This window comes from Coffea eugenioides, unplaced genomic scaffold (genome assembly GCF_003713205.1).
Source record: "Coffea eugenioides isolate CCC68of unplaced genomic scaffold, Ceug_1.0 ScVebR1_39;HRSCAF=213, whole genome shotgun sequence".
NCBI lineage: Eukaryota > Viridiplantae > Streptophyta > Magnoliopsida > Gentianales > Rubiaceae > Coffea > Coffea eugenioides.
In genome coordinates, this window is record NW_020864235.1 from 108,902 (window position 1) to 128,929 (window position 20,028).

At 42.9% G+C, this 20,028-nt stretch overlaps 1 protein-coding gene across 1 annotated transcript; it reads left to right on the forward strand.

Moving 5' to 3' along the window:
* Positions 1–5,849: 5,849 nt before the first annotated feature.
* Positions 5,850–18,683, forward strand: LOC113758216 (the record flags this gene model as incomplete). The annotated part of the gene is made up of 7 exons (XM_027301165.1): positions 5,850–6,063; positions 6,130–7,259; positions 7,650–7,911; positions 8,344–8,973; positions 9,097–9,877; positions 18,467–18,597; positions 18,655–18,683. Coding segments are annotated over exons 1-7 (3,177 nt in total), but the record flags the coding sequence as incomplete, so codon positions are not given.
* Between the last annotated feature and the right edge of the window lie 1,345 nt (positions 18,684–20,028).

The window sequence follows — 20,028 nt, forward strand, 5'->3', positions numbered from 1 at the left end:
TGAACTTGACCTTAGAATTTGTGGGAACCAGCAAATAGGAAGACTAATTGATACGTTCCTCGATCAACACGTTTCGAGACACGTAGCACGTTTGCCCAAGGATCTAGCGAGGATGTCCAACGCTTGGAATTGCGGGATCTAGAACCAAACGGACGACACGATTTGATTCGAGACGGTAGACGACACTCCAATGAAGGTGAATACTCCAGGGGAATAGGTCGGTAGAACAATCTAGGACAGGACGCAAGACTGCTCAAAACCCTTGCCAAAGCAAGTAAAGGGGGTCGAATCTCTCTCTCAAGAAGAATAAAAAATATGCAAAACTTTATTGATAAAACGTCCACCTCAAACCTTACAAAGCAAGCCTATTTATAGGCTAAAGTGACTGAAACCCTAAAGGGACTAGGAAAGGGAAAAGTCGGCCCATGGTCTTGGGACAAGATGGGCCGGCCCATGCTCTTACTTAAACACTAATCAATTGCTAAATAACTGATAAGGCCTAAGGCCCTATTCGGCCAACTCATTTGGAGGCCCACTTGACTCTTCATGGGCTTGGGTCATGGTGTAGATAACCCGATTAAAATCCTTCAAGCCTTCGAGGTCTCTATGAGAGTCTTGAGTTAAAGCCGCTATCCATCTCGCCATCCGTGCACACATCAGTCCCCTCCTCTTAAGAAGGATTTGTCCTCAAATCCAGATGGGGATGGAAGATACTAACAAGAGTTAGTAGTATGACAACTCAAATCGATAGTGCGTTTGGAAGTCAGCCACGTTGGGAACAAATGAAAGGTCACGAGCCAAGTTAAATGTCGTTTGGTCAGCTTCATTAGGCTCTCAAACAAGGACATGCGCCAAGATAGGAAAGAGCTTGTGTAAGGCTCGCGAAACTTCCAGGTAGCAATCCAAAGCGCTCTAATCATCCTTCGGCCGTGCATTGTTATAGTGTCACCATTCTCATGCACAAGATAAGGATCTTCAGAATGATGCTCATGGGAGCAAGAGAAATTCCAAATCGGGTTTTTCAAGGTGGTATGACTCGTCCCTGGTTGTTGCTGATTTGGCACAACTTGCCTATTTGGAGGTGAAACATTGAACCAATCAGGTTGCACTTCCCTAGAAGTACGAACCAGTGATGTAAGACCAACGTTCGGATCTTTATTGACACATTTGTGGGTATCACCCGACAAAAGTGGCAGCAATGAAGTGAGACGCACTCCATACGAATCATATGAATTTGTGCAAGTTGGAGTTGGTGAAGTAAGCTCGTGGTGACCAGCTTTTGGACATGTGAAGAAGCCCGAACGTGCTCCACTTTCAGCAGGAATAAGCACGAAATCGGGTTGCAAGTTCTTAACCATAGTTGGAAAATTTTGGACAGCGTTACAACCTACAAAAACAAAATAACCTTCAACTTGAAGCAATTCGGAAATCGGGTAAAGAACTAATGGTACATTATCAACTAGATGGTAAGAAGGTGTAGAACAAGATGGAAATGAGAAAACTCCCTTTGACACTTCAATATTCCTTCTACCAATTGATTCAACTTGAGATGCCAGTGCTAGTCCTTTACACTTCTCTTTAACACCTACATGAGAGCAACAAGAGTTAGTGCTAGTATCATGCTCAAAATAAGGCAAAGGTGAGGAATGAACCATAGGTAGAGAACAAGCAGTAGAATCTGAAATTTCCCTTTTAAGACGAGCTCGAATCAATCCTCCAATGGTGTGGACAGGTTTGAGTTGACATGGTTCCATGAATTGAGACCAAAGAGATTTAGCTCCTAGAAGACAAACTCCATGGAAACTCGCGAAGTGTCCAAGTGACGTGGGAATGGAACATGCCATGACCAACTCTACTTGACTTTGTTTAATCTGCACAAAAGAAGAGGTACTAAACAAAACACATGTTAGCTTGTTAGCAAACAAAACGTCCACACTTTCAACTTTTGCGAACATGGCCAACTCCTCCTCTTTACTCATCAATAAGGCCAAACTATTCTTGCCTTTTCCCACTCCATTTGTCTCGGACCATTGTCCATTCATTGCACTTGAGTTCGGATTATGTTCATGGCTTAGCTGCATCTCATTCATAGAGGGCTCTTCAATCGACGAGGGACTAGGATGAATATTTCCTTTGTTACCACCGGTCGACACATGATTAAGTTGCTCAAAGTGGGAATCCCATACTTGGCTAAGTCTTTCCATCATAGAATCAACCCATGCTTTAGTTTGACTTCGGAATTCATCCTTTGCTTCACGAAGCTTTGACTCAATTCGAAAATTCTCGAGCTCCTCGTCTTGATTGTCAAGACGCTTCTTAGATGAACCTTGTTTGCTTGAAGTTGACCTTGATTTAGATGCTCTACGCAAGCTGCTTTGCTCCTTCTCATACTCATCACAATCTTGTTCATACCTTTCGTATACACACAAAGCACGGTGGCGTTGCATCTCCTTCCGGAGTGAATGATACCCACATTGTGAACTGGATTGCATGGAACTAGAGTACTTGGAGGTACTTCGCTTGGGACCTCTCCTCTTGAAAGGTTCGGTCTCTACGAATTCTTGATTGTATGAGTAAGATGCAACTCTAGTGGGCATGACTATGTGACCTGCAAAACGGTTAGTAGAGCAAAGGAATTTTCCTCCCACACACAAGCTCACGCATGTACACTCTACTCTCGTGTATCACTCACAATTACTCACTCTAATGGACTTACCAAATACCTTTACCTGTTGGGTTAGGTAGTTGAGAAAGGTTGCTCGAGTCCAGTGATTGTCACCAACTTATCCCCACAAGAGTACGCAAGAATTCTTTGCTTTTTCGGTGAAGGGAAAGACGGTTTTGGAGAGCTTAAGGGTGGCGGACAGATTTGAAAAAAATATTTCCAAGAAAGGAAACTCTAAGAATTCCTAAGATGTAGGAGTGGTTTCCTTAAAAAGGATGAGAGAATGTAGTATGATATCCTAAAATGTAGGAGAAAATATAGGAGTGTCCAAGAGTTATCCAAGTATATTACTTAGTCTCCTAAACGAAGTTGGAAAACAAGTTGGAGTTGGAAACTTCCTAATTCTTCTCAAGACAGATTCGGTTCCTCCTCTCTCCTACCCGCAAGCTTCCAGAAATTTCCCTCTCAAACCCACCCCAAGGTCGGTTCAAATCCCACTTAGCAGCCGCACACTTTACTCTCACAACACCAACCAGATTTGGAACTCTGAAATTTCCAGATTTCCTCCTCTTGAAGGCCTTCCCAAAGTCGGCTATACTCCCTATAAGACTCCCTCTTCACAGCCGCAACTTACCCAAATAATTCGGCTCTCCCTCTACTCCAAGAACAAGAAGTTCGGCTCTCTCTCCTTCAAGGCAGATTCGGTTCTTTGTGACTCCAGAAATTAGCTCTTGTGATTCCAGAAATTCGGCTCTAATGGACTCCCAAGAACATGCGAGTGATGTTACTCAAGAATCTCCCAAGAAATTCACTCCTCAACCAAGAAAGCCACGTATGGATGCAAGATCATACAAGAGACTTTTTATTCGAAGAGAGGTGCAAGTGTTTAAAGTTCAAGATGGTCAAGAACCACAAACAAAGGTTGTTCAAGTGATCAAGGCTCAAGGTAACCAAGAATTTCAAGAAGAGGTTGGTCAAAACTTTTGAATTCTTTTCTTTGCTTGATGTAATTTTCTGGTTTGAAAACAAGAAATAACAAGACAGATTTGGCAATAAAGGGTCACGGCTTCCTTCTTGGATTTGTGTTGGCCGAATGTTTCTTTTCTTTCCCTCTTGTCTTTTGCGTTTCTGTTTGTTTATTTATTTATTTTTTTTTTTGACTTAACAAATGCAACTAAGCCTGGACGGAGAGAGGTTCACACACCAGATTTCTGGTCAGCCCTACGTCCCACAACTAATCAGCCAAGAACTCCAAGAGTTACCAAGAACTTTCAAGAACTTCAAGATTTAATTCCAAGAACTCAAGAAACCCTAGATGGTTGTAGTTTCCTTCAAGATTCTCAACTCCAACAAGTTTAATCCACAAGTCAGTTTAGAAAACTAATTAAAACAGCTTGGATGGCCCCAAACAAGGCTTGGACAGATTCAGCAATCAATGGAAACCCTAGCCGCGGAATTAGACAAACCCTAGCCGTCTTCTCTTTTTTTATTTTTTATTTTTTTTTTTGCAGATTCGGCTATGGCTAATTGCTGGACAGAATGGTTGTCACAAGGGTACGAAATCTGGACAGATTAGGACTAGCAACAACAACACACAACTAACCAGAATTGACGCGACCAAAAGAACTAGCGGCCAGAAATTTTTTTGACAAGCGATGCAAACAGATTTTGTTTGTTCCCTTTTTTTTTTGTTTTAAGAAAACTAACAAGGCAGCAACGGACAGACTTGAAGACTCAAATGGACAAACATTAAGAACAACTACCAGAATTTCTAGACAACAAAAGGAAAGGAAACGGCTCAACAAGCAACAAAGCTAACGAACAGATTTTTTTTTTTTTTGTTAGAACAAGGCAGCGGAAATAATGAAAAACTAAGACACAACTACGGATATAACGGAAGATACCTCTACCAAAGCTCTGAAGCCAACTGATACGTTCCTCGATCAACACGTTTCGAGACACGTAGCACGTTTGCCCAAGGATCTAGCGAGGATGTCCAACGCTTGGAATTGCGGGATCTAGAACCAAACGGACGACACGATTTGATTCAAGACGGTAGACGACACTCCAATGAAGGTGAATACTCCAGGGGAATAGGTCGGTAGAACAATCTAGGACAGGACGCAAGACTGCTCAAAACCCTTTGCAAAGCAAGTAAAGGGGGTCGAATCCCTCTCTCAAGAAGAATCGAAAATATGCAAAACTTTATTGATAAAACGTCCACCTCAAACCTTACAAAGCAAGCCTATTTATAGGCTAAAGTGACTGAAACCCTAAAGGGACTAGGAAAGGGAAAAGTCGGCCCATGGTCTTGGGACAAGATGGGCCGGCCCATGCTCTTACTTAAACACTAATCAATTGCTAAATAACTGATAAGGCCTAAGGCCCTATTCGGCCAACTCATTTGGAGGCCCACTTGACTCTTCATGGGCTTGGGTCATGGTGTAGATAACCCGATTAAAATCCTTCAAGCCTTCGAGGTCTCTATGAGAGTCTTGAGTTAAAGCCGCTATCCATCTCGCCATCCGTGCACACATCACTAATCCTTGTTTCCAAAGGATTAAGGAAGAAAAGTCAGCCTTGGGTTTCCAAAACAGTCCTACCGCAACACAAATTCATCTTCCATTCGGATTCCATCTTTGCAACCATTGGGGAATTTCTGTCCAATCATTAATTCTGGAAATTTTTATGCATCATTAGGTCAGTTTTAAGTGTCATTCTGAATCCTCTAAGTGTCCATTTATCTACCAAAACACTGCCCAGAAATGCAGCAACCAGCAGCTCAAAATTCCAGTTTTGGGTAGAGTTTTGTCTAGGATCCTTAAAATTCAACTTTGAGTCATTCATTGAGTCGTGGTCAGTCCCTTCATCTTTTGTTCTTTTTTCGTTCAAAGTGCTACAATCTTGTGACCCTGGTTGGTAAGTCGATCCACACTAGAATGAGTTCTAACTTCTTCGAGGAGTTGACCGAGGAGCCTTGAAAATACCTTGGTGAGTTCATTAGAGTGTTCAAACACGAGAGCGAGAGTAAACACGTGAGGAAGTGTGCGAGATAAACTTTACTTCTTTCCATTGTTATTTTTTTACCCTATACTTCACCATGGCTAACTAGGGGGGAGCAAGCTCCCAAGCTTTTGATCTTAAACTTTTCACAGAAGCAATCAAAGGCGAATTGGGACGCATGATGGACCAAAAACTTGAACTGATACACCAACGCATTGACAGCTTAGAGTTGTCTCATGGAAGCTCCAAAGGCAACCGTGGAAAGGCTTATGCACATGAGTCTAGCGACTCTAACTCAGACAACAACTATGAGCATAAGCAAAGTAGGTCTAAACGTGACGCTAGGCCTTCAAATGACCACATTCCGGGCATAAAGATGAAAATTCCACCCTTCCAAGGACGATCAGACCCCGATGCCTACTTAGAGTGGGAGAAGCGGATTGAACTTGTCTTCGATTGCAATACTTACTCGGAGGAGCAAAAGGTCAAGTTGGCCGTGGTCGAATTCACCGACTACGCCGTTGTGTGGTGGGATCAACTCTCCACTAGTCGAAGGAGGAGTCGTGAACCTACCATACAAACTTGGACGGAGCTAAGACGACTAATGAGGAAGCGTTTCGTGCCAAGTCACTACTACCGTGACTTGTATCAAAAGCTTCAAACCCTCAACCAAGGAGCACGAAGTGTCGAGGACTATCACAAGGAAATGGAAATACTCATGCTACGGGCAGACATCATGGAGGATCGAGAAGCAACAATGGCACGCTTCTTGAACGGATTAAGGCCCGAAATCGCTGATCAAGTGGAGTTACACCACTATGTGGAACTTGGGGATCTGGTGGAAAAGGCCATCAAGATTGAAAGGAGGATTAAGAGGAGGGGTTCGACTCGGAGTTACTCCAACTTTTCACCCTCTTATCTCCGAACTACACCACCAAAGAAAGAGGATAAAGGGCCGAGTAATTCCCTCCCTTCAAGATCAAGGCCGGATATGACTAAGTGGGAGTCTAAGGCAACACCAAAGACTGCCATTGAGTTGAGCATGGGGCGAAATCGAGATACTAGATGCTTCAAATGCCAAGGCCGAGGGCATATTGCTAGCCAATGCCCGAACCAACGCGCTATGATCATCTTACCCAATGGTGAGTTTCTCACCGATGATGAAGATGAGAAGGAGGAGTTGCCATCCCTTGAGGAAGAAGAGGAAGCATTGCCCGTCAATGAACGAGTTGGACTCGTTGTCAGACGAGCCTTAGCAACCCAAGTGAAAGCCGCCGACCATGCACAAAGAGAGAACATTTTCTACACCCGTTGCTATATCAAAGGCAAGGTATGTAGTTTGATCATAGATGGAGGTAGTTGTGCTAACGTCGCTAGTGCCTTGATGGTGGAGAAACTAGCACTACCCACTCTACGACATCCAACACCTTATCGTTTGCAATGGTTGAACGATAGTGGGGATGTTCGTGTGACCAAGCAAGTCCAAGTACCTTTCCGAATTGGAAAGTATGAGGACGTGGTGTTATGCGACGTGGTCCCTATGCAAGCATGTCACATACTATTGGGGAGGCCATGGCAATTCGACAAGGGAGTTACATTCGATGGCATTACCAATAAATACTCCTTCAAGCAAGGCGAGAAGAGGATTGTGCTTGTGCCACTCACTCCTATCCAAGTTCATGAAGATCAAAAAAGCCTGATCAAGGAGAATGAGCTTGAGAATGAGAAGAAAAAAAATAGAAAAAGCCGAGAGCTCAACAGAAAATGATAAGGCCGAGAAAATTGAGAGGAAAAAGACATATGGTGAGCCGGCCAAAATTGAAAAGAGAGAAAAAGGCAAAATCTATTGATAAAAGCCAATATAGTAAGAAAAGCTTTGAGTGTTAATACACCCATCTTTGTACTTTTGTGCAAAGAGGTGTTGGTTGTCACAAGTGATCTTACTAACACTCTACCATCTAGTATTGTCTCTCTTTTGTAGGAATATGAGGATGTCTTCCCCGATGAGATTCCAAATGGACTACCACCAATAAGGGGAATTGAGCATCAAATTGACTTGGTTCCACGTGCCCCACTTCCTAACAGACCAGCCTACAAAATGGGTCCAGATGAGACAAAGGAGCTCCAACGCCAAATCAAAGAGCTTCTAACAAAGGGATGGGCACGAGAAAGCTTGAGCCCATGTGCGGTTCCCGTCATCTTGGTGCCTAAAAAGGATGGAAGTTGGCGAATGTGCACTGACTGTAGGGCCGTTAATGCAATAACGGTAAAATATCGTCACCCTATTCCTAAACTTGATGATATGTTAGATGAGCTATATGGTGCTGTGATTTTCACTAAAATTGATCTAAAAAGCGGTTATCATCAAATTAGGATGAAAGAGGGGGATGAATGGAAAACGGCCTTTAAAACCAAACATGGCTTGTACGAGTGGTTAGTTATGCCATTTGGACTAACTAATGCACCTAGTACGTTCATGAGGTTGATGAACCACGTACTTCGTCCATTCCTTGGAAAATTTGTAGTTGTATATTTTGACGATATCCTGATTTATAGTAGGAGCTTAGATGAGCATGTTGAACATGTGAAGCTTGTTCTTGATGTACTTCGAAGGGAAAAGCTCTATGCTAACCTTAAGAAGTGCTCCTTTTGTACTGATCAACTTGTCTTCCTAGGCTTTGTTGTGAGTAAACAGGGAATCAAAGTGGACGAGGAGAAGGTTAAAGCAATTCGAGAATGGCCTACTCCAAGCACGGTGGGTGAGGTACGTAGCTTCCATGGTCTTGCTAGTTTTTATAGACGATTTGTTAAAGATTTTAGTACCATTGCTGCACCTCTAACTGCTGTAATTAAGAAAAATGAGCCATTTGTGTGGAGAGATGCTCAAGTACGTGCTTTCCAAATGCTTAAACATCAACTCACACATGCACCACTACTTGCATTACCATGCTTTGACAAGATGTTTGAAATAGAGTGTGATGCATCTGGGGTGGGTATTGGAGCTGTCCTAATACAAGAGGGCAAACCAATTGCATACTTTAGTGAAAAACTCAATGGGACAGCTTTGAACTATTCCACTTATGATAAGGAGTTGTACTCCTTAATCCGTGCTTTAGAAACTTGGCAACATTACTTGAGACCAAGGGAATTTGTCATACACACTGACCATGAGTCGCTTAAGCACATTAAGTCACAACACAAGTTGAATAAGCGTCATGTTAAGTGGATTGCATTTATTGAAACCTTCCCTTATGTGATTAAGTACAAAGTGGGGAAAACTAATGTTGTTGCTGATGCATTATCACGTCGGTACTCTTTGCTCACTCAACTTGATGCAAGGTTGTTAGGATTTGAATTAGTCAAAGAGTTATACACCAATGACCCAGATTTCTCAGGTATTTATGACTCTTGTGGTTCAGCAACTCAAGGTAAATTCTACATCCTTGATGGATTTCTTTTCTACCTCAATCGACTATGTATACCTAACTGCTCTATTCGCTCTTTACTTGTTAGGGAAGCACACGGAGGTGGCTTGATGGGACACTTTGGCGTAGCTAAAACCTTAGCTATCCTTCAAGAGCACTTCCATTGGCCAAGGATGAAACGAGATGTGGAGCGAATGGTGGCTAAATGCATTACTTGCCACAAAGCTAAGTCTAAACTTCAACCCTATGGCCTTTATAGTCCTTTACCTGTACCTAAGGAACCTTGGACCGACATTTCCATGGATTTTGTTTTAGGGTTGCCTAGGTCAAAGAGGGGAAATGATAGCATCTTTGTTATTGTTGACAGATTTTCAAAAATGGCACATTTTATACCATGTCACAAAACAGATGATGCATCGCACATTGCTGATTTGTTTTTCAAAGAAATCATTAGATTGCATGGCATGCCTAGGACAATTGTCTCTGATAGGGATGTCAAATTTTTGAGTTACTTTTGGAAAACTTTGTGGGGAAAATTGGGTACCAAATTGCTATTTTCTACTACTAGTCACCCACAAACTGATGGCCAAACTGAGGTTGTCAATCGTACACTATCTACACTCTTGCGTGCCATCATTAGAAAAAACATTAGAACCTGGGAAGAATGTTTACCCCATGTTGAGTTTGCATACAATCGCACGGTGCATAGTTCTACTCATTTTTCACCATTTGAAATAGTCTATGGTTTTAACCCTTTAACACCACTAGACTTATCACCTTTACCTTCTTCTGAGCACATTAACATGGATGGTGCTAAACGAGCAGATTTTGTCAAGAAATTACACGAGCAGGTACGCCTAAACATTGAGCGAAGGATGGACCAAGTTGCTCAACGGGTTAACAAGGGACGCCAACGCGTTGTGATGCGGTTGAGCACGAGGCCCAAAGTGTACAAGTAGACCCTGTGAAGGTGCCCCAAGGCCCAGTGACACGAGCACGAGCTAAGAGATTCAAGGAGTCCCTCCAAGCCTTGGTACGTGCCATCCAAACCCAAGAGAAACAGGGCATTGAAGGTAGAGCTGTTAAACGAGCCGAGTCGAGCTCGAGCATAGGACAATCGAGCTCGACTCGAACCCCTAATCGAGCTAGCTCGAGCTCGCTCGATTAGTCATTCGAGCTCTACAAGGCGCTCGAACTCGACTCGACGTGTTCATAGAGAGCTCGAGCTCGGGCTCGAGATCGAGTTTTGAAATCGAGCCGCCGAGCTCGAAGCTCGAGCTCGAGCTTGCGAAAAAACTCGATTCGAGCTTTTCGAGCTCGAAACTCGTGCTCGAGCTCGCGAAAAAACTCGAGTCGAGCTTTTCGAGCTCGAAACTCGAACTCGAGCTCGTTTACGGGAGAGCCCAGATCACAAGAAGATACACTTTCTCTGATTTATTATTTGAAGCCAAAATGACAATACTCGTATTTCTCTGATTCAATTCAACAAGTCATGCCAAATGACAATACAAGGCAGAGTCTAAAGTTAAAACTACAGCAAAAACCATCAAATGGAGAAACAAAATGTCCACAGGGGGATTACAATGTCCAAACCACATCAAATTACAAGAAGTTTAAACTGCAGCAAGAAGTTAAAACTACACCAAATGACAATACAAGAAGTTAAAACTTCAGCAAACCAGGTCAGATTACCACGTCCACACCAAAATGTCCACATTACAACATGAAAAATTATATAAACAGCCACATTACGATATCAACAGCCACCAGTAATCCAAACCAGATCAGATTACCACATGTCCACACCAAAATATCCAAATCAGATCAGATTACAACATGTCCAACCCAAAATGTCCAAACCAAATCAGATTATAACATGAAAAATTACATAAACAGCCACCAAGCAACATCAACTGTCCAAACCAGATCAGATTACAAAATAAAAAATTACATAAACTGTCCACCTTGGCATGATCATACAAGAAATTTGTGATGGAAGTGATACCATCACTTCCACCTTCGGTGAATGAAAGCACTTGTTGCTTTTGTTTGCTTTGCTCCCCAATGGCCATCTTTCTTTGGAGGCAAGAAGTCAGGTGTCTCTTGTGCTGAGATGTGGCTCCGGTTGTACTCTTGGTGAAAAGCTCCTTGCAATGGTTGCACTTCACTTTGACCGTCCCATTATCTAGCACTACTTCAGTCATTTCATCCCATATGCTGGATTTCTTCTTCCTTTGCTTTTTCTCAAAAGGACCAGCTCCTCTATCTCCATCTCCTCCTTCATTACCATCATCTTCTATTATTTCTATTTCTTCTTCACTCATCTCATCAGCTCTTTCTTCGTTGTAATTTAATTGTTCCACGTCTTCATTATTTTGCTCCATCGTAGGACTTGATGATGAACCTTGAAATGAGTTGAATGGAGAGCTGTACATTCCTTAATCAAAAACATTTAATAACCAATACAGATTTTGATTAGCCAAAACAGAAATTTAGAATAACATTTCTAAGAAATAAGGTACAAAAGTAATAAAACAGATTCCAAGAAATAATGCCCACTTACATTCAGATTAATGAAATAACAGAGAAAAAATCTTAAAAACTCTTAAAATGGCAATCCAAACAAGGGACAGTGATGAATTCCAGGGAAATACTGAATCCATAGTTCCAATTAGTTTGTGCATGGGGACAGTGATGAAAGAAAGGATAGTATAGTGGCTTTTCCAATAAATTAAATACAAATAGTGTCATCTGAAGATGGTACACAATTCACATGCACTCCAGTGGTCTGACTATAGTCTATAGCCAACCATCTCGAATGAAACTCAACCAGATCATCAGAAATAGAAAAGCAAAGCAGTTTTTTACTAAACTAAGGAAACAGGAAAAACAAAAGCTGAGCATGGGCAATGAAAGATAATCTGCCTGATTTATTTTCAGAGAGACAAATATTTGCCATAATTCATTTTTCAAATTGAAATGGGAAGTCAGTCTACTTCTTTTGATTGGAAAGCATAGTGAGTAAAATTGCACCTTATTAGGCTCTATATCCAAATTTCAAAGTCCACTTGTCAAATGATCTTTTGAATATTACATTGCAGCAATTAGATACATTTCAAACTACAGAAACCTGTTTGTATTGAAACAACTAGTTACCACTAATTACTTGGACAAAAAAGTTTTACGCAATCTTGGTGTGCCTTTTTTGGTCAAACCACAGAAATTGGTTATTGGACAAAGAGGTAGCAAAACAATTGCATTATTTGGAGCAAATTGTTCAAAATGAAAGTGTTTAATAGAATTTATCACGAGAGAATAGTTTAGTGTTTTGATGAACTTTATAATCATTAAGATCTAAGACAAAAGGGTAGACCAAAAGCTTAAATGCATCACCATCCAAAAACAAAGGTATTGTAACACAACTTCTTCTAAGGGTGAACCTGAAAATTTTCAAATTCTCTGCCTAAAGTGCAACTGATCCAAATATAGGGGAGAACAAGAAACTTATTTCAAAAAAAAAAAAAAAGAAACTTATTTCCCAATGTATGCCAAACTACAGTACATGCCAATTACATAATAATAGGTTTTGTCTTTCCATTGTGCAACATGTGGAGGGTTTTGGAATTAGTCTAACAAACACCCTTTGGACCTCAATGGATGAGTTTCATGCCATGTCATGTATACGTGTATGTAGAATACAACATCTCACTATGAATTATCTGACAATACCTGTTGTTATCTGGCTGCAACTGCTTAATCTTTGTTTTCTTACAGGCTATATGCAGTGACACTGCTTAAATTTACGTTTAAATCCAAGTGGCACAAATGATCATGCCTAATTATAGACTCCAGAGCTTTAAATGTTTAACTGAAGACTTAATCTGACCCCATCACACCACTGAGTCCCTTACATCTATATTTCAACTTCACTACACCAAAATTTGACTCAGGAAGCCACACAACTCCAAATCAATATTCTCACCTGTACTCTGGGCAAGCAGAATAACAAAATCCAATAAGTGAAGAAGTGTAATATTGAACACTTTTGAGGAAGGAGATATGGTGGACAACAAAGTTGAACCAAAAAGGAACCGCCAAGAGAACTCAGCAATGTTCGATAAAGAGACTAACACTTCTTTAAATTTCTAATACAGATGAATTTTTTTTCAGAAAACAGAGCATTGGTGATGTACAGAGAAACATGAGTTACATCATTCAGCAAAAGTCAGCAATGGAACACAAAACATTCCACCTCAAACACGCATTTTACCCCCTAAGATATCAACATTAAGTGTAAGTATGCAGTGAAAAACAAAGAAAGAATCGGGTCACTACTTACCAGAATGGATGGAATCAGGGTATGGTAGAGGCCCCTGGCTCTACCGAGGTGGCTCCGTGTGGTTGCTCCGTATGGTGAGTCAGTGACGGTGGCAAGAATCAGGTGAGTTACTGGCCAAGGAAGGAATTCAGTCGCTTGATTCAGTGGGCTGCTTTTGTCAGGAGGGTGCGGTTGCGGCTGCAGGTGTGGAACGGGAAAACGAAATAGAGGAAATGGGGTGCGGCTACAGAATGGAGGATGGAGGCTGCGGGGTGGGGTGAGAATGGAGGCTGCGGTCAGTGCGGTGAGAATGGAGGATGGCACTTGGCGGTGAGAACTGAGAAGGGAGGCTGCGGGGAAGAGGGGTGAGAATGGAGGCTGGCGGTGAGAATGCAGAAAGGGGAAAAGAAAAAATTAGGAGAATGGAGACTGGCGGTGAGAATGGAGGCTGCGGGGTGGGGTGAGAATGGAGGCTGCGGTCAGTGCGGTGAGAATGGAGGATGGCGCTTGGCGGTGAGAAGGGAGGCTGCGAGGAATGGGGTGCGGCTGCGGGTGCGGGGCGACGGCTCTGGCCTGTGGGATGGGAAAATGAAATAGAGGAAATGAGGAATTAGGGCTACAGGCTCAGCAGACGGGAGATGACTTAGTGTACGGTGTTACCACATACACGCTGAAATGACGAAAATGCCCCTATCGTTCGAGCCTACCGAGCCTATACGAGCCGAGCAGGATCGGCTCGTTAAATAAACGAGTACTCATTAGAGCTCGAGCTCGGCTCGTTTCTCTCTGTTAACGAGCCGAGCCGAGCCCTTATCGAGCCGGGTCGAGCTCGGCTCGCGAGCTGCCCGGTTCGATTAACAGCTCTAATTGAAGGAATTGAGTTGGAACATCCTTGCACGACTACTAAAATGCTGCTTACAATTGAAGATGCGAGTGTTCAAGCTCCAAACGGCGGGCTGAGCCGTAGTTAAGTACCCTCGCTGAGCCGTACGGGGGTCTCGCTTATGATCTATAGTTAGTTGGGCTAGCTTTCGGTCAAATGAAGGCCCAAGGGGCTGGCCGAACTTTCCTTGTTATTTTTCCAGTTTATTAGGTCTTAGTCACGGCTATTAATAGCCTCAAGCCGCATGTTACATTCAGTTTTTGAGAGTATTGAATAAAATTTCCAGAATTTCGTCCATTCCTTGTGGCAAATTCCCTTAGCTTGTGAAAGCTAAGTTGAACATCCTAGAGTCGATCCTAGGCTGTTCTTGACTTATCAATCAAGCACACATACTTGATTGTGGCGTCCTCTACCGTTAAATCTGTTCTTGAGTGGTCCAAGTTCGGGTTCAACTCCATCAAATCTTCATCGTGTTCCTCTAGATCCGAAGTAGCTTCCGCGTCTCGCATCAGCTGGCATCAGAGCTAGTTAGAGGTATCACGAATATCCCTTTTTATCGTTTTTAGATCTATTTTAGTCTTCTAAATTCGTAGCTCAAGTGCTCGGGTTTGTCAAGTCCGAAATCTGTCTTTGTTGTTTCCTTGTCAGAAATCTGTCTTTGTTGTTTACTTGTTGTCTGAAATTTTCTGTCCAGTTTTGTCTTGTGTTTATGTTCTGTTTAAATCCAAAAAAAAAAAATCTCTTGTGTTGCATACCTTATTGTCATTCCCTTGAGTCGTTGCTGGAATTAATTTGCTGGGATACCGAATCTGTTTGCACTTGTTTCTTGAACCTTTGTGTTGTTGCTTTGCAAAACTCGAACATCAAAACCTTATTGGGGAAGTCTTGAGCTTCTAGGATCAAAGAGGTTAATCTTGGCAGTCTTGAAACCTGAAATAAACCTTCAACCGTGTTCTTGTTTTCATGGAACTTTGATCTTGAAACCAAATCTGTCCAAGTTGTTTACGTTAATTGCTGTGAAATTGTGGTCTAAACTAGCTGGCTATTGTGTGAAAACACCCCAACAGAAGTCAAAAAAAAAATTTCAAGAAAGACGGCTCTAGTTTCCAATTCTTGACCAGCCTTCAAGTTTTACCAAATCTGATTCAAAGGTCAAAAAAAAATTTTCAAGAAAGACGGCTCTAGTTTCCAATTCTTGACCAGCCTTCAAGTTTTACCAAATCTGATTCAAACTTGGACTTTCAAATCTGAATAGCCCTAGTCTTGGTCAGCCTTCAAGCCACCAAATCTGATTCAAACTTGGACTTCCAAATCTGAACAACATCCAATTCTTGACAGCCTACAAGTTTACCAAATTTGGTGCAAAATCTGACTTCCAAATCTGACCAGCCCCAAAATTTCGAATTTGAACCACTTGGGACTCCCAAATCTGACCAAACTCCAAGGTTTCCAATCCTTGGCAACCCCCAAGTGTCCAAATCAGATCAAACTTTCCAATTTCTGAATCTTGAATTCTTGAATTTTCCTAAAACCGTTGGAGCAATTGTGCCACCCGATTGGGCTGAGTTTTAGGTAGTAGATTGCCCATTATTTGAGCAGCCTAAGGCCACCCAAAATACTCCAAAACCCTTACCAAAAAGACCACGGACCAGCAGCTCAACAAATTCCAGAAAATTGGGTTTCGGGTAGAGTTTTCTAGGATTTTCAAAATTTCAGCATTCAAGTTAATTGTCTTACTTTCTTTTGAGTCGTTAGTTATTGTCCAGCTATATTCTGAGTCTTGAGTCGTGTCTAGGTCTTCAGTCATTCACCTCCATTTATTGCTACTAGCTTGTGTGTCACTTGTTGACTAGTCAAGAACGTACACTGCGGTGACCTCTGGTTTGTTCAACTCGAGCGACTAGCAAGCCAAGGAATTGCTTGGTAAGATTATCAGAGAGTGATACACTTGAGTGAAACACGAGTGTGAGTGACCTATACATCGTATTAAAAAAAAAAAAAAAAGAGAGAGGAACTCGTTTTTGTTTATTTGTTTTGCAGGTGAACTAAATATGTCTAGTGGAGTGGGTAGCCAAACCATGGACATCAAACTACAGTTGGAAGCCATGATGGGGGAGTTCAAGCGATTGCTCAAGAATGAAATTGAGCCATTGCATGATCGAATTGATCAGTTGGAGAACTCGAGACCTCCACCTACCCCGAGTAAGGGCAAAGAATCGGCATACTCAAACGATGAAGAGGAAGCGTTTGAGGGAAGGTACCAAAATGATCAAAGGTTCCAACGTCGAGGAGACGACACCATTAAAGGTGTCAAACTCAAGATTCCCTCATTCCAAGGCAAGTCGGACCCCGAGGCGTACTTGGAATGGGAACGGAAAATTGAGTTAGTCTATGAATGCCACACCTATACGGAGGAGCAAAAGGTGAAACTAGCAGCCGTAGAATTCACTGACTACGCCTCCATTTGGTGGGACCAACTTAGACTAAGTCGAAGGAGAAATCGTGAGAGACCTTTGGAAACTTGGGAGGAAATGAGGAGTCTGATGAGAAAAAGGTTTGTTCCGAGCTACTATAGTCGAGATCTACACCGTCGGCTACAAGCTCTCAACCAAGGGTCCATGTCAGTTGAGGATTATTACAAGGAGATGGAAATGGCCATCATGAAGGCGGATTTGCGTGAAGATGGAGAGGCCACTATGGCTCGTTTTCTACATGGATTGAGGCCCGAGATTGCCGAAGTAGTGGAACTTCAACACTACCTCGACATGAATGAAATGCTCGAGAAGGCGGTTACAATTGAACTACGCCTCAAGAGGAGGGGTACTGCGCGACAAAGCACTACTTATCAAGCTGGAAGTTGGCGCACTTCTCAACCAAAAAGGGAGGAGAAAGCCGCAGCTCCTTCTTACCCTCCAAGGCCGAATGGCCTCCCTTCCAAGGCAACGCCCAAGCCTGACTTTAAGGCTAATAATGCAGCTACCAAACCGCGTGGTCGAGACACCAAGTGCTTTAAGTGTCAAGGATTTGGCCACATCGCTTCTCAATGCCCCAGCCAAAGGACCATGCTGATGTTGCCAAATGGGGAAATTGTATCAGATGAGGAAGAGGAGTATGAGGGGATACCGCCTCTAGAAGAGGAAGAGAATGAATCGAGTGAGGAGATACCTACGCATGAGGAGATTGGATGCCTAGTGGTTCGAAAGGTCCTCACTACCCGCGCCAAAGAGGAGGAACTGGAGGTACAACGGGACAACCTTTTCTACACAAGGTGTCATATCAAGGATAAGGTGTGTAGTGTTGTTATTGATAGTGGGAGTTGTGCCAATGTCGCTAGTCTACTCATGGTAGAAATGCTAGGGCTCCAAGTTATCAAACATCCAAGACCTTATCGCCTTCAATGGTTGAACAATGAAGGGGAAGTCCGTGTGTTTAGACAAGTAAAAGTGCCATTCCGAATTGGCAAGTATGAAGACGAGGTTACTTGTGATGTCGTGCCAATGCAAGCAAGTCACCTCATTCTTGGACGGCCTTGGCAATATGATCGCGATGTCGAATTCAAGGGAAGAGCTAATAAATATGTCTTTACTCATTGCAATAGAAAGGTGACACTTGTACCTCTCACCCCAAAACAAGTGTATGAAGATCAAATGAGGCTCCAAAAGGAGTATGAGGTAGAACTTGAGAGGAAAAAGCGAGAGAAAAGTGAGGAAGAAAAAAGGAGAGAGTAGGGCCGAAATCCTAGGGAAGAAAAAGGCAACAAGTGGGTCGGCTATGAGAGAAGAAAATAAGGGGAAGCTAAGCTTGCTAGCAAAAGCCAAAGATGAATTTGAGGACATATTTCCTGAGGATGTACCTGATGGACTACCACCGCTAAGGGGAATCGAGCACCAAATCGATCTCATTCCTGGAGCACCATTGCCTAACAAACCAGCCTATAGAATGGGTCCTGAGGAAACAAAGGAATTGCAAAGGCAAGTGGAGGAATGGCTAAGGAAAGGTTGGGCTAGAGAAAGTCTAAGTCCATGCGCTGTACCAGTGATTCTCGTGCCAAAGAAAGCTGAGTTCGTGAGATCATTACATGACAAGGTTCGTACCAACATCGAGAGGAGGACGGCCCAATATGTCCAACAAGCTAATAAGCACAGGCGCAAGCTTGTCTTTGAACCAGGTGATTGGGTCTGGTTACATTTGCGCAAGGAGAGGTTTCCAAAACAACGGCAAAGCAAGCTGTCACCAAGAGGAGATGGGCCTTTTCAAGTTATTGAGCGCATCAACGACAATGCATACCACTTAGATCTGCCTGGTGAGTATACTGTTAGTGCTACATTCAATGTTGCTGATCTAAGTCCATTTATTGCAGGGGACGAGTACGATTTGAGGGCAAATCCTTTTCAAGAGGAGGGGAATGATGCGGTTGAGCACGAGGCCCAAAGTGTACAAGTAGACCCTGTGAAGGTGCCCCAAGGCCCAGTGACACGAGCACGAGCTAAGAGATTCAAGGAGTCCCTCCAAGCCTTGGTACGTGCCATCCAAACCCAAGAGAAACCGGGCATTGAAGGAATTGAGTTGGAACATCCTTGCACGACTACTAAAATGCTGCTTACAATTGAAGATGCGAGTGTTCAAGCTCCAAACGGCGGGCTGAGCCGCAGTTAAGTACCCTCGCTGAGCCGTACGGGGGTCTCGCTTATGATCTATAGTTAGTTGGGCTAGCTTTCGGTCAAATGAAGGCCCAAGGGGCTGGCCGAACTTTCCTTGTTATTTTTCCAGTTTATTAGGTCTTAGTCACGGCTATTAATAGCCTCAAGCCGCATGTTACATTCAGTTTTTGAGAGTATTGAATAAAATTTCCAGAATTTCGTCCATTCCTTGTGGCAAATTCCCTTAGCTTGTGAAAGCTAAGTTGAACATCCTAGAGTCGATCCTAGGCTGTTCTTGACTTATCAATCAAGCACACATACTTGATTGTGGCGTCCTCTACCGTTAAATCTGTTCTTGAGTGGTCCAAGTTCGGGTTCAACTCCATCAAATCTTCATCGTGTTCCTCTAGATCCGAAGTAGCTTCCGCGTCTCGTATCACGTTGTGTTTGAACCTGGTGACTGGGTGTGGTTACATCTACGCAAGGAAAGGTTCCCAGTCCAAAGGCGCAATAAATTACTTCCCCGAGGAGATGGGCCGTTCCAAGTCATCAAGCGCATCAATGACAATGCTTACAAACTGGACCTACCCGGTGAGTACAATGTGAGCGCTACATTCAATGTCTCTGATCTATCTCCTTTTCTTGCAGACGATGAAGCTGATTTGAGGACAAATCCTTTTGAAGAGGAGGGGGATGATACGAACCAAGAGACACCATTGCGAACTATTCGAGTTCCCCTAGGACCCGTAACTCGAGCACGAGCTAACAAGATGAGGGAGGAACTCCAAGGACTTGTTCATGAGATACAAGGCCAAGACATTGTCCCCAAGGTCATTGAGAGTCTTGAGCATGAAGGAATGAAAGTCATCCATGTAGTGCACGTCAAAGAGAACCATGTGTGACCCTTCTCTAGTCACATTTGCTGTTTTAGTTAAGTCATTGTAATAAGGGCTTAATGGTCCATAGTCTTGCTTTAATTACCTAAGCGATGACCTCATAAGGTTATTTACCTAAGCGATGATCTCATAAGGTTGTTTACCTAAGGGATGACCTCATAAGGTTTGGTCAAGCCCACAATTCTTAGTCTTATGGAA